Source organism: Pleurodeles waltl, chromosome 2_2 (assembly GCF_031143425.1).
Source record: "Pleurodeles waltl isolate 20211129_DDA chromosome 2_2, aPleWal1.hap1.20221129, whole genome shotgun sequence".
Lineage (NCBI taxonomy): Eukaryota > Metazoa > Chordata > Amphibia > Caudata > Salamandridae > Pleurodeles > Pleurodeles waltl.
In genome coordinates, this window is record NC_090439.1 from 1,138,986,971 (window position 1) to 1,138,999,982 (window position 13,012).

A 13,012-nucleotide genomic window follows, 5' to 3' on the forward strand; every position below is an offset into this window, starting at 1 on the left:
TAGCGGAAGGGAAGGCACCATGGGAAGTGGAGTCTTGGACCATCAAGCTCTCTGGGGTGGGGTGTTGGGTGAGGAAACTAGGGTCAGTAGGAGCTGTTTGATGGTGGCAGCCAATTGTCCTATTTACTGGAGCCCCTGTGCTTGTTTTGGACCACGTCCCAGCAGGACATCAGTAAGGGCCTCATTGAAGCTCCGATGTAGCGACCCCCTGGCTGAAGCATCTCTTTCAGGATGTTAGTCCTGACTGACACCATAGGCAACTTTAGGTCCAATATCTCAGCTGCTCTACGCACCATCATGCCATATGAAGCTCCCTCCTCCGTAGCCACCAACGAAGTTGAGAGCATGCCAGTATCTGGAGAAGTATCCAGTCCTCTAGCCTTCCCTAAATCCTTATATCAGTACTGCTCCAAACCATATTCTAAAGGGTCCTCAGACCCCTACCATTCCTCAACTGTGCCTGGCTGTTCAAAATAAGCCTTAGTCTCTAATCTGGGCCGTGTCGGCGCCGAAGTTGTAATCGGCGTCGTACTACGATGTTCCGGCTCCAGATCATGTGGAATGAGGATGGGGCTCTCACCACCGGTGGGTGCCAGCTGTGGGGGGTTGGGTGGTGGGGGGGGCGTGGTGGGGGGGCTGGGGATCGTCGACGTAGAGACTGAAGCCATAGGAGGCAGACTGTGCGGAACCAGTGTCGGTCCGGATCTGGTATCGGATCCCAGGGTCCCAAAGCCTGCGTGCAGTCAGCCCTGGCATCGGCTCTGTGGAACCGCGCTCGGAACATCGATGTTCCCGTGACACCTCGTCGGCTGACAGGTGTGACGAATTAGAAGACTGCTAAGATGACTTCTTTTTGTGCCTCATCCCTGAGTGCCCGGAGAACCTCGAATGACTAGAAGAGGACTTGGGGCTCCTGGAGCCGTTCTGCGACCTCCTCCTCGAGCAGGATCGTGACCTCCGAGGAGTCGTGCCTACTGACATCGAGTTGTGGTTTCTGTTGAGGCACCAGAGACATACCTAGTGGGGGTCCGTAACTGACATGATGCAATGGCAAGGACCACATGGCTTGAACCCCGTCTTTCTCGAGGACATCTCGCACGAAAAATGTATTTGACAAAAGGGTTGAAAAAAGCCTGCCAAAAAAAGGGAGAGGGTAGACAGATCCCGGACCTGCGCTTAACCAGCAGAGAAGGAAAATAACGGACGTACGCATGCCGGGGTGGTGCTTTTATAGGTGACCATGATGTCTCAGTGTTCCAACAAGGCTAACGAGGCCATGCGGAGTGAACAACGCCACCCAGCGGCGGACGGAGGGTATTGCTCAGTAAAAGATTCCGGATTCGAAGCTGACGTCAAGAAATTCAAAGGTAAGGAATCTGCAGCTAGAAGTCTCTATCAGATAGTTAATCTTAGTGTCTAGAAAGCCAGGACTCTAGTGGTAGCTGTGGTGAGCAACCAAGACTTATCAAGGAGGGGTGTGAAGCACTTGCAATACCACAGTAGTCACACAGTAACTTATCACACATGAAAAGAAGCACACAGTGTTGCAAAAATAAAGGCACTTTATTACAGGAACACTGAGCTAGATTACTATAGGCAATCCCCCCTTTCTGGAGGTAAGTACACACAAAATATACACAGGTAAGTACTAGGAATTAGCGTAAACACATTAGAAATAGCAAGGGCCCTATAGGGGGGGGGGGGCAATCCATATAATAAAATACTGGAATGCGAGAATGGGTCTCCCATCGGAGGATATGGAGTAGTTAGCCAAGGTTTGGGAGAGTATGAAACTTAAAGAGGAAAGTATCTAGAAGACCCCCAGCAACAAAGAGAGCAGAGGTAAGTTACCTGGTCTTCACATGGGGACTTGGAATTGGAATAATGGAAGAACAAGACCATGCAGGTGAAACCCAATGGTGGATTCAGGATGAAGAGGACCTGTAAAAGAAGGAGACAGAGTCCAGTTCACGCAGGAGTGTCCAGGTGGGGCAGGAGGAAATGCCCACCCTTCTGTGGGTGAAAATCGTGGCCGATGATGGTGGATGAAGTCCAGCTGAGGAGTCCAGGAGCTGCAGGAGATTTCCTGAAGTCACCTAGTAGCTGTCCTTCGACGGTTGCCGAAATGCAGACAGGTCAGTGGTCAGGAGGACCACCAACAAGCAAATGCAACTGGAGCTATTGAAGATTTGCAGAGCTGAAGAGGTGCACCAAGGTCCTAGGGACTCGACCCTTGGAGAGGAGGCTTGGCTGACCCTAAGAAGACAGGAGAGCCAGCAGAAGCAGTAAGATCGCCCACGAGCAACCCACTGGCACATAGTCGCAGTGAGGCCCAGACAGCACACCTGAAGAGGAGTTCCATGTCGCTGGAGCAGCAGAGAGGAGACTGTCCTTGCAGAGGTAAAGTGCTAGGGGCTACGTGGAGCCTGACGATCCCTCGGAGCAGGAGCCAACAAGCCTTGGTTGCTGCAACAGTCACGGTTCCACAGGGATTCTGTCTTGGAGGAAGAGGCAAGGGCTCACGGTTTCACAAGTTGGACAGAAGGCAGAGAGGACCAAGACAACCCCTCAGAAACACCACCTGTGTTGGTAAATCTTCACAGGTCCAGTTGACAGCAGATCTCAGCAGTCAGATAACGTTGCCTTAGGTGCCTGCAGATACAGGGAAGTAACTTCTTCACTCCAAGGGAGATTTCTTCTTGGTGCAGTTGAAGTCTCGCCGACCCCAGAGGATGCACAGCTGTGGAAATGTTGCAAGGAGAGGTTGGCTCAGTGTTGCAGTCTTATTCGGTTCCCGCGGAGTCCAGCAGCGGTTCCAGTGGCCAGGAGCAGAAGAGATCATTGCCGAGGAGTCCTGGTGGAGCCTTGCATGCCAAATCTGGGGACCCACCTGCAAGGGAGTCCCTAAAAACCCCAAAAGGGGGCTTGGTCACTTTGCAAGGTGACCACCTATCAGAGGGGGTCACTGACATGGTCTGCCTAACCTGACCAGTCAGATGCTCCCAGGGGCCTCTTTCCATCTTGATTTCAAGATGGCAGAATCAAGTGGCCACCTGGAGGCGCTCTGGGCACCACCCCTGGGGTGGTGATGGACAGGGGAGAGGTCACTCCTCATTCCTTTGTGCAGTTAAGTTCCAGAGCAGAGACCAGGGGTCCCTGAACGGGTGCAAACCGGATTATGCAAGGCGGTCACCAAATGTGCCCTTCAAAGCAAACCGGTGGCATAGGGAGGCTACCCTTCCCCAGCCATTTAACACCTATTTCCAAGGGAGAGGAGGTTGCACACCCTTTCCTACAGGAAATCGTTTGTTCTGCCTTCCCCTGCTTGAGCTGGTGAAGCAGAAGGAGGGCAGAATCCTGTCAGAGACTGCAGCAGCATATGCTGCTCGCAGACCCTGGAAAACTGGTAGGTGCAATACTGAGGGGTCCTCTAAGGAGCCCCCAGAGTCCACGGGCTCATGCCACCAATACTGGCAGCAGTATTGGGGTATGATTGTGACATGCTTGATACAAACATGCCTAGGTTCGGAGTCAACATGTTATAGCTGGACCATAGGGGTAGTGACCTATGGCCGTTACATAGTTAAAATGGCTTCCCCGCACTTACGAAACTTAGGGAATTGGAACTGGAGCTCTTAGGGACATCTCTGCTCTTGCAGGGGCGCCCACACACACACAAGGACCTGCACCCTGCCCTGAGGGCTGGAAGGGCCTATCATAGGGGTGAATTACAGTGACCTGGTGTAGTGACCAGCAGTAAAGAGTGCATGCACCTTTCAAGCAGTCTGCAAATTACAGGCCTGCAGACACAGTTTGCATGGGCCCTCATGGATGGCATAATACATGCTTCAGCCCTTGGGGGGGTCCTTGGTTCACCAATGCCCTCAGTACCTAAGTACCATATACTCAGGACTTACAGGGATACACCAGTATGCCAATTGTGGGGTGTAAAGGGTACCAATGAAACTAAATTTAGAGGAGAGAGTACAGTAACAGGGGTCCTGGTTACTAGGATCCCAGTGAAAACATTCTAAGTACACTGACAATAGACATAAAGTGGGGGTAAACAAGTGAAAAAGAGGGACTTTCCTACATATGTAGAACGAGTTAATGCAAAATTGGCTATGTATTAGAAGTTGGAGAACTGACAGTAGTCTCCCTTAGTGGTTCGTATAAGACAATTCCATCTGTTTGAGTTTCGTTAGTGTAGAAGTCTTCATTATTTCTGTTTGTTTATTAAGATAGTGGTACTAATGAAAGATCATTTTCCACCCTCTCCAATCTCAGGAATGTTTCAGCATTGCTGCTCAAAACTTGTAGAGGAACTTCCTGGTCCGTAGTGAGAGGGATGTGGGAACTATCCAAGAGCCCACTGGGTCTGCTGTGAAGGATCGGCCATATGGTGTAGTTTGACATTATCATGGAGATAAAGCAGTTTTCTTTCGATCCAGGCAGAGGTGGTACAATAACAATTCTGGTACCTTGTATTCCCAGGACTGGAACCAGTGCATGATATGATGGACCAAACTCCTTTTTCACAGCAATCTTTTCTCACACTATATCCCTAACTTTCAGAATCCAGCTGGTTGATGTTACTGGTGCATCCCTTAGTCACAAGGAAGCGGCACAGGGAGACATGTTTTAATCTTGGAACTGTCACAATTCCTGCAAATCAGTGGCACGTTCATTTATGTCAAAAGGTGTGTCTGTCAACTCCGCACCAGAGAAATCAAGATCTGAAACATACATTTGTGTCCCAAACAGCACCTCATATGGGGTGCGCCCTCCAAGGACTTTTGTAAAGTGCAAAAAGAACAGATGATGGATGGAAAGCAGAACCAATCAGACATTCCAGTTTGGACCCAGCCATATACAAATCAGTCTTGACCCTGCTCCCCATGGGAAACGTCCAGCCCAAACCTTCCCTGGACTGGAAACAAGCATCCTGGGACCAGTTTCGGGGTATCACCCCTCATCATCCAGGCTAGCTCGACTCCAGTGGCATGGGGAGCACGGGACCCACATGTGGGAATACCCATCCTACTTAGGACAACAATTTAAAAAAAAAACAAGTGAATGCTTTACAGTGTCAAACATTCAACCCCAGTACAGAGATCGGGGCCTAAATCCATTGTTTAAACTCAGATCTTTGTGATGGGGTGAATGTTTTCATTGTTCATCATTCTGTCCATCATCTGTTCTTTTTTGCTTTTGTCACCCTAAGTGGGAAGGGTATGCCCATATATGAGGCCCGTGCTCACTGCACCACTGTATTCAAGCTAGCCTGGCTGATGAGGGGCATCAATGGTGAAAGATGTATTTTTGATGCTGACAGTCTTAGTCTCCGAGTGATGAGACTTACATGCAGAATGGTGAGATCCTGATGCCGATCGGTGGCTTTCTGACAGCGAGCGAGAGTGTGATGGCAGGAAGGTGGTGCCATAATAGTTTTCAGTGTTAACAGCTATGATGGCAGTCTCACTGCTGACTTGGACACCAAGCTCTGATGCAGGTACATCCACCCCTCCCTGGATGGTGAACAGGACGGGGCCAAACCTCAATGTTGAAGTTCTTGACGTAGGTGAACGGCATTGATGAGAATGACTTCTATGGCAATGTCTTTAGATCTCCCTGTGGGAGTCCATACCTAAATTTTGGTGCTTTTCTGATACGTGATGAGGATCTTTCTATTTTTTCTTTTCTCCTCTTCTTCCTTCATGTCTTGCATTAAACCACACGGTTTAATGCGCTCTGCCCTTAAACGTCCTCTGACATTTTCTGACAAATGTCACATCCTTTTGTGTGGTGCGAAGGCGAAAGACATACCATGCAGACTTTATGAGCATCAGTGCTGACCTTCTATCTTCCACAGGACGGGCATTTCGTGAATAGAGAAGGCATTCTGACTAAAACATCCAGTCAGAAATAGGAAAAAACAGCTTCACTCAACAAAAGGGATGTCAATTTGTTGAGTTAAATATTTATTTAACTTACACAAAAGCTGGATACAAAGAGAATTAATCTTAAGAGGTGTGAAAAACACCACAGCTGTTCAGAGATCCTGCTTGGATAAGCCAGAAAAAAGAATTAACACACGCAGGAAAACTACCACTACAGTGCATTGAGAAGTAGGGTGCTTCTGAGGTTCTTAAATGTACAGGGTTCTTTTTAATTTTCTATTAGTGGTGGGTTTTCAGGCTGCATTTTCTATTCAAGCTGTGTACATAGACAGGTTTTTTCCTACATCAAAGGGCTGAGCATTCAAAGGCTATGTTCCCATTTTTTTTTAATTCTTCCACAGCATTCAGAAAAAAATACATCAGACAGACTACAATGAAACTTTGTGGGAAATTATTTCAGCAATGAACATTCTTCAATGCCATTTCTCTAAAGCACAAGTATATATTAAAGAAGGTATTCTGGGGTCCATGCTGGCAGCGGGGAATTATTCAGTGTTTATGACTTTCAATGACAATCCTATGATGAAGAAGTAATGTTACTAGAATCAAAACCAATGTTAGACGTTTTGTTACAAGTGTGGGTCCTCCATACACTTAATTCTTGCATCTGCCCTGTCATTGGACAAGTTAGTACAGGGTGTGGGAAACTGGGTCCAAATGTGAGGTAGTGCTAGACATTAGGTTGCTGGCAATATAATGGAAGAGCATGGTTCCTCTAGGAAGAGGAATGCAAGCAATACACATCCACTGTTTGAGGGCACAGTCCTCAACTCCACCTTCTGCAACTCGAGGCCAGGGAGAGCCAAAAATGAATCACTCTGGTTTCCATACACCATGCATGTAGCACATAAGTCATACATATAGACACACTTAACAAACACTCGGAATGATAACGCTAAGGGGTGGGTAAGGGTGCAGAAGTCGAACTTTAAACAAATGGCCTAGTAGGCCTCCAGTACAGTAAGATAAATGGTCTAATCACCCTATTAATTCTCAAAACACAGAGTTCTGACACTATTTTTCTGCAAGCTAAACCCATGGCAGGGACAGATGTCACTGTTAGTAAAGGAGTTAATTCCGGGTATATCCCTTCAGGGCGCAAGAGAAGCCCATGACTCATCATCAGGGACAGGCCTGGGCCTCTGCACACACACCAGGGATGCATGATGACACCAGGGCCAAATCAGAAAGCCAGAAAACCAGCTACATGCAATCAGGCAGTCAGGGCAGGGGAACACATCAATTTACCATGCAGAGCACAGTCACTCATTCACTCAGGTTGCAAGGATGCATGCATGCATGTTTCTGGTTCCACCAATAGAAGACAGGGACTGGCCCAACATAAACTGACAGAGGCAGGCTGTAACAGTATGTGTAAATTCCACATACTGAGAGGGATGTGGTGAAAAGAACACACTGAAGAAAAGTGAAGAACAGTCAATGCAGGATAAGAGTCATTATCAAATGTGCACTCCTTACAGGTATCAAAAACTGTTACAAGATCTAGGTATTACAGTGATTGAAACTAGTGTTACATCCTTCATGCTCATGTCTCTTAGAAATTAAAGATGCACTTTACCTGATATATCAAACATCTGATTTCACCATTACTTACCAATAGCCTTGTGGTCAGAGCATGGGGAGAAGGCAGGTTCACTGTAAACACAAATTCAGAGACATTCAGTTAAAATGAGAACATCCACTTTATCCATAAATAGTGTGGCACAAATAATATGACAGAGATAAATAAAATAAAGGCATCATGATGTGAAATAGCAGTGAGATAAAGGTATAACACATTTGAACCTTGTTAAAAATCTTTGCCACTGGTGGTGAGGACCCCAGAACACTTATCTACATATATGTACCAATATAAAATAAATAAGCAGAGTGTGCTTACACATCACTCTCCCTTTCAACACGGAACACTTCTCTCGTGCATGCAGTGCACACACTGCATCCGTTCAATTTCGGATTTTCCCCAGCAAGGAGAAGTTAGATTGTGCACCTAGGAATCTGAAAAGGAAACCCCTGCATGAGGACAATTTCAAAGGTAGAGGCTTTTTTTTTTTTTTTTTTTTTACCAGCACGAGGTCCTAATCAAATCAAACTGTGTTAGTAACGTATGACTACTGCTGCTGCGGTTACCACATATTGTGTAGGGCATGGGTTGAAAGAAAGGACTTTTCCCAACAGGAAACTGTACAAAAAAGACTGTTCTCTGTGAGTATGTGCTCAACAAGTCAATCAGGATTTTGTCGGAATAGAAGCAATTATTCTGCTTTACTGATGTTCAGAAGAACGCAACACCTTAGATGCAGCTGCTAAGTTGTTAGGCTTATCAGCTGCTTTAAACAACCTGAAGTAGCTAATCCTACTATTAAAGCACTGAAACACTTAATTTATTGTGGGAGGCCATGGGGCAAGTAGGGCCCACAATGTCTCAGCTCTTCAGATGATGTTTAATCTGTTTCTGGGCTTTGAAGAGCCGGAAGTGGATCATGCATGTCAAATGTCCTTTATCAGCCTTGCAGCGACATAATGCCACCTCGGACAGTGTCTTTGGAATGGAGAGGTACAGTCCACCCGAGCACACATCTCTTGTCTTAGTGGCACAGTCCACTGAGGTACACTTCTCTGGTGTAGAGGCACAATTCGCTTGGGCATGCATCTTGATGGAGTTCACACCAGGAACATTCGGGTAGAGAGAAAGCGCTCCTCACTTCTCTGGTCCCAAAAATCACTTTCTTCGGTCTTCGTTTGGCCAGCGGAGGGGTTGGGGCAGGTGGGAGTGAGCTTGTTTGGAGTGGCAGAAGAGGGGGGCTGGATCAAGCATCTGTGTCTTCAAATGTCACATTTCTGTTGGGTTGATAGGCTCCTTTGTTCTCTCAGGATTAAGTTAGCCTCAAGGTGCTTCAAGTCAGAGGATCAGCTTCTTCCAGCACGGCAAGACTTCAGATGATTTCAAACTTCCCTGGACCGGAACATAAGCAACCCAGACCAGCTTTGCCCTAATTAGTCTGGAGCAGCTTGGTCCCAGTGGCATATAAAGCATGGGACCCATGTCTAGGCATACCCTTGGCCACTTAGGGCATTAAAGCAAATTGACAAAAGTTGACGGGATTAATGCTTTCAGTAGGCCCAACTATTGGCAATCACTCAGGGTAGTTTTCCAACCCATCTTTCTTTTCCCCACTATGTCACATGAGTCAGATCCAAACCAAATGCAAATCAGTCTTGACACTGCCATATTAGAAACAGTAAAGCCCAAACTATAATGTCATCCCCTCCTTGGACCAGAATACAAGCAACAGATTTGCTTGTATTCTGGTCTTATATTTTCAGTCGGGTGTAGCTTGATCCCAGTGGCACCATGAAATTTTAGGTGATGCCATCCGACCTCTGGGAAGTTGGCTGTCACCCACCACAGTCCTCGCAGTACTCAGTGGAGCATCCTCAAAGATAATTTAGGACTGGAACAATAAGTTCAGTGGAAGCTGACAGGGGATGCAGATTCTCTGCCTGCACATTCAGAACCAGTTTGGCTCGGTTCTCTTTTCATATGTCCTCTCTAGGCTGTTCACCATGCCCTGCCTTTGTGCAATGTGATTCTCCTCACAGCAGGGTAGTCACCAGCCTAGAATATCCATAACTGAGGCAGAAATAGGTGCAGGCTTTCTGCCTGGCTATCCACAGCCACTATGAATAGTGATCAGGAAAGAGAAAAGGCTGGCCTTGCCTAAATGGCCTTCTCACTCTACCTGTATTTACCCACTGGCTCCATCTTCACCACTGACTCCATTTTGTGTTTAGCTTAGCTTCAAGCACCGTCACATTTGTGCTGCATGTATTTTTCCCATGCACAGCTTAACGTGTTTTTGCTCTTTCTCACCAAGGACGGGAATATAACATAGGGGAGAAGTAGAGATAAGGATGTACCAGGCTGAGAATGTTAATGGTAGAGCAAGGTACAGCTTGGTCCTGGAAGTACACTTAGGGATCTGGCCAGTCACTAGCGTGTTCCTTCAACACTGATCAGGGACGGACAGTGCTTCAACAACTTTCTCGACGAGAGGGGGTTTCTAAAACCTTCCTCTTAAGTTTATGAAGCTTGACCACTGGGAGAAGAAGGAACTTATCTGGGAGTGGAAGCACTGCCCTGAAAATAAATCCCATTGTGGGTGGTCTCCCTCTTCTTTCGGTTGTCCAGGGTTCCACAACCTGAAGCTGGCAGGCAAGGGATGTCGGAATCAAGTCCAATGGTGATGCATTTTTAATTATTGTTTTTAGCTTTGCAGTGTGCATGCATGAATACGGTAGTCACTATATATATATATACACACGCACACATACATACACACACATTCATTGTTTAAGTATTGCATTTTCTTAGTTTCTTTGATTAGTATTATCCTGCTGCTGTGATTATGTTGATAATTGCATGTGTGTTGCTGCATTTGAAATAAAAGCTCACGTTATTCTTTTCATTTATGTAGCTTGGGAAGTGCTTTAATAAATTAATTACTCAGAGTGCTGCATTCTTTGCAATCCTTTTACTTCGTTTCCTTGCAGTCTAAGCAGAGCAGGACAGTCAGTAATACTCTTCTATTGTGAGAAAATTGACTTAACTCCATCTTGTGCACAGAAACTGGTTGGGTGCTACCAAAATGGCTCACTTTGGCACAAAAAGCATGCACCTGACAAGCTATATAACACATCCTCAGGATGCTTATACTAGCATCTGGGATAGCACACACAAGCAAAACTTTACATGAGTGTGCCAGTAGGCCACCACTCCAGTGACAGATTAAAACGTTCTGGTCACAAGTATGGTTTTAAAACCACAACTCACTGCCGCCACCCCTGTTCGAAATGTAAGCTTTAGGGTGGTCTTCCCTTAAACGTTTTGCCTTTTTCCCTCCCTTTTTTGTAGAAATTTTGGTTTTGCAGGCCTCAGGGCTCTGTGCATTTAATTACTAGTAACCAGTGCTAAGGTGCTTGTGCTCATTTCCCTTAACATTGTAAAATTGGTTTTCACCTAATTAGCATAACTAAATTTACTTATAAGTCCCCTGTAGAGTGGTACAGCATATGCCCAGGGCCTGTAAATGTAATGCTACTAGTAGACCTGCAGCATTTATTGTGCCACCAACTTAAGTAGCATCTTAAAACATCTCCCAGGCCTGCCTAAACTGCAAATTCGACTTGGCAATATAACCCTGTTGCAGAGCCTTAAATGTCCCTTTTATTGCATATACGTGACCCCTAAGGTAGGCTCTTGGTTGCCCACAAGGCAGGGTGCATTGTAATTAAACGTTTGGGCATGTACTTTTACGTTTTACATGTGCTGGAGATGAAAAACTCAAATTCATTTTGAGCTATTGTGAGGCATACCTGTCCCATAGGATAACATTGGGTTGCCTTATTACATTTAGTAAGTGCTAACTTTTGATTGGGAACAGGTAAGCATTCCATATTTGGGATCTATGAGATCATAATTAAAAAATAATTTTTTATTGTAAAGTCAGATTTTAAATTGTAATTTTTTGAAAATGCCACTTTTAGAAACGTTGCCTTTTCCTGCCCTTTTCTATTTGGGGCCTGGAGCCTGTCCTAGGTCACATGACTAGGTGTAGTTGACAGTTGGTCTTTATTCAACCCAGACAGTCCAACAGTAGAGAGATTAGGTGTGCCTGAATGAGCCATTAACTGGCATGATTGGGGGGAGGGGGGCAGTTGGGCAGAGCTTGCATAGCCACACTTGCAACTGAATAGGCTGTGCCCTGCCACACACAAAGTACTTGCTACCACTGCATTGTCCCTGAAGCCAGCTTAGTACCAGGGGAGTCGGGAAATTCAAAGCACTTCAAAGGACAACTTCAACAAACGTCTACGTCAAAGAAAAAAAACAGGTATAATAAAAGGACCCTCAAACCTACAGTAGGACTCTGAGGACTGCTGCCTTCTGTGTACTCCACAAAACTGCTGTGCCGGACCTGGAAAGACTGGTTTGCTTCCTGGTGCCTGCCTTGAACTCTCATGGACCTGCAACACTGCTTGTGCCCTGCTTCAACATCTGAACCCAGGACTACCACAGCAACTCCAGGGGCTAATTTGCTGGCCTTCTGTCCAAACCCACAGGGATTTAGTCTCCCACCAAGTTAAACCAGCACCTGGACCCAGTCTGACTGAGTCCTAACCTGCCCTCCCTTCCCCCTGCAACCCCCTTCAAAAGGAGCCCCTCCAGTCCTGGACCCTTGGTGGTGGTGCTAAAAGTGTCCACACAACCAAAATCCAAAACTTCGGACTCAGAAAGTTTTGGCCAAAAACTGCTTTGAGAACTCAGGGAAGTCCAGGACCAACCTGCTTGAGGATCCATCCAAGGTGACTTTGCAGTAGCTCCCACTATGTTCTTCTGCACATCAGCAAGCCCTGTCCAGTGGTCCCTTGAGGAAGGGGTTTCAGTCTCCAGGAGCTATCATCAGATATAGCCTCCAGCCTTGTCCCACTGAAGATTTTCAACTTCCAAAAAAGAGACCATATCTGAAAGTAAAATATTCACTGACACTTCGTCCAGCGGATCCCCGATGACGGCACTCCATCCTCAAACACTGCCTGCAGCCTTGCCCACAAAACTTTACCTTCCTAGAAGGTTTTCTTAAAAATGTCCTTTAAGTCTGAAGGTAAGCATCGACAGGGCCCAATCCATTTACTGTATTCAACCAGTGCTCCATCCCAGTTAGCCATATTCCTAGACTTTGACCCGTCCTGCACGACTAGATGTCAGCAGTTGGCTCTTCGATCTTTTAGGTGCTAGTTTTTAACAATAATAAAAAAATATAATAAAAAAAAAAATCACAATTCTAGTTCTACTGATTGGATTTTTGTTTAGTTGTCAATTTATTAAAATGTAAGCAATTTTTCTAAATTGGTGTGGGATTGTTTGTGTACAGTGTTTTTACTTTATTATTGTTTGCGTACTGCACAAATAACACATTGCCTTTAAATTAAGCCTGAATGCTTTTTATGCCAAGATACCAAAGGTTAAGCAC

At 46.1% G+C, this 13,012-nt stretch overlaps 1 protein-coding gene across 1 annotated transcript in view; it reads right to left on the reverse strand.

Annotated features, from left to right (window-relative positions):
* The window catches only part of MROH1 (maestro heat like repeat family member 1), a 1,237,492-nt gene that overhangs the window by 677,134 nt on the left and 547,346 nt on the right, over positions 1-13,012 (reverse strand). The window contains exon 16 of the mRNA XM_069221041.1: positions 7,576-7,616. Coding sequence (XP_069077142.1) covers positions 7,576-7,616 — 41 coding nt within the window. The remainder of the gene's footprint in view (positions 1-7,575; positions 7,617-13,012) is intronic.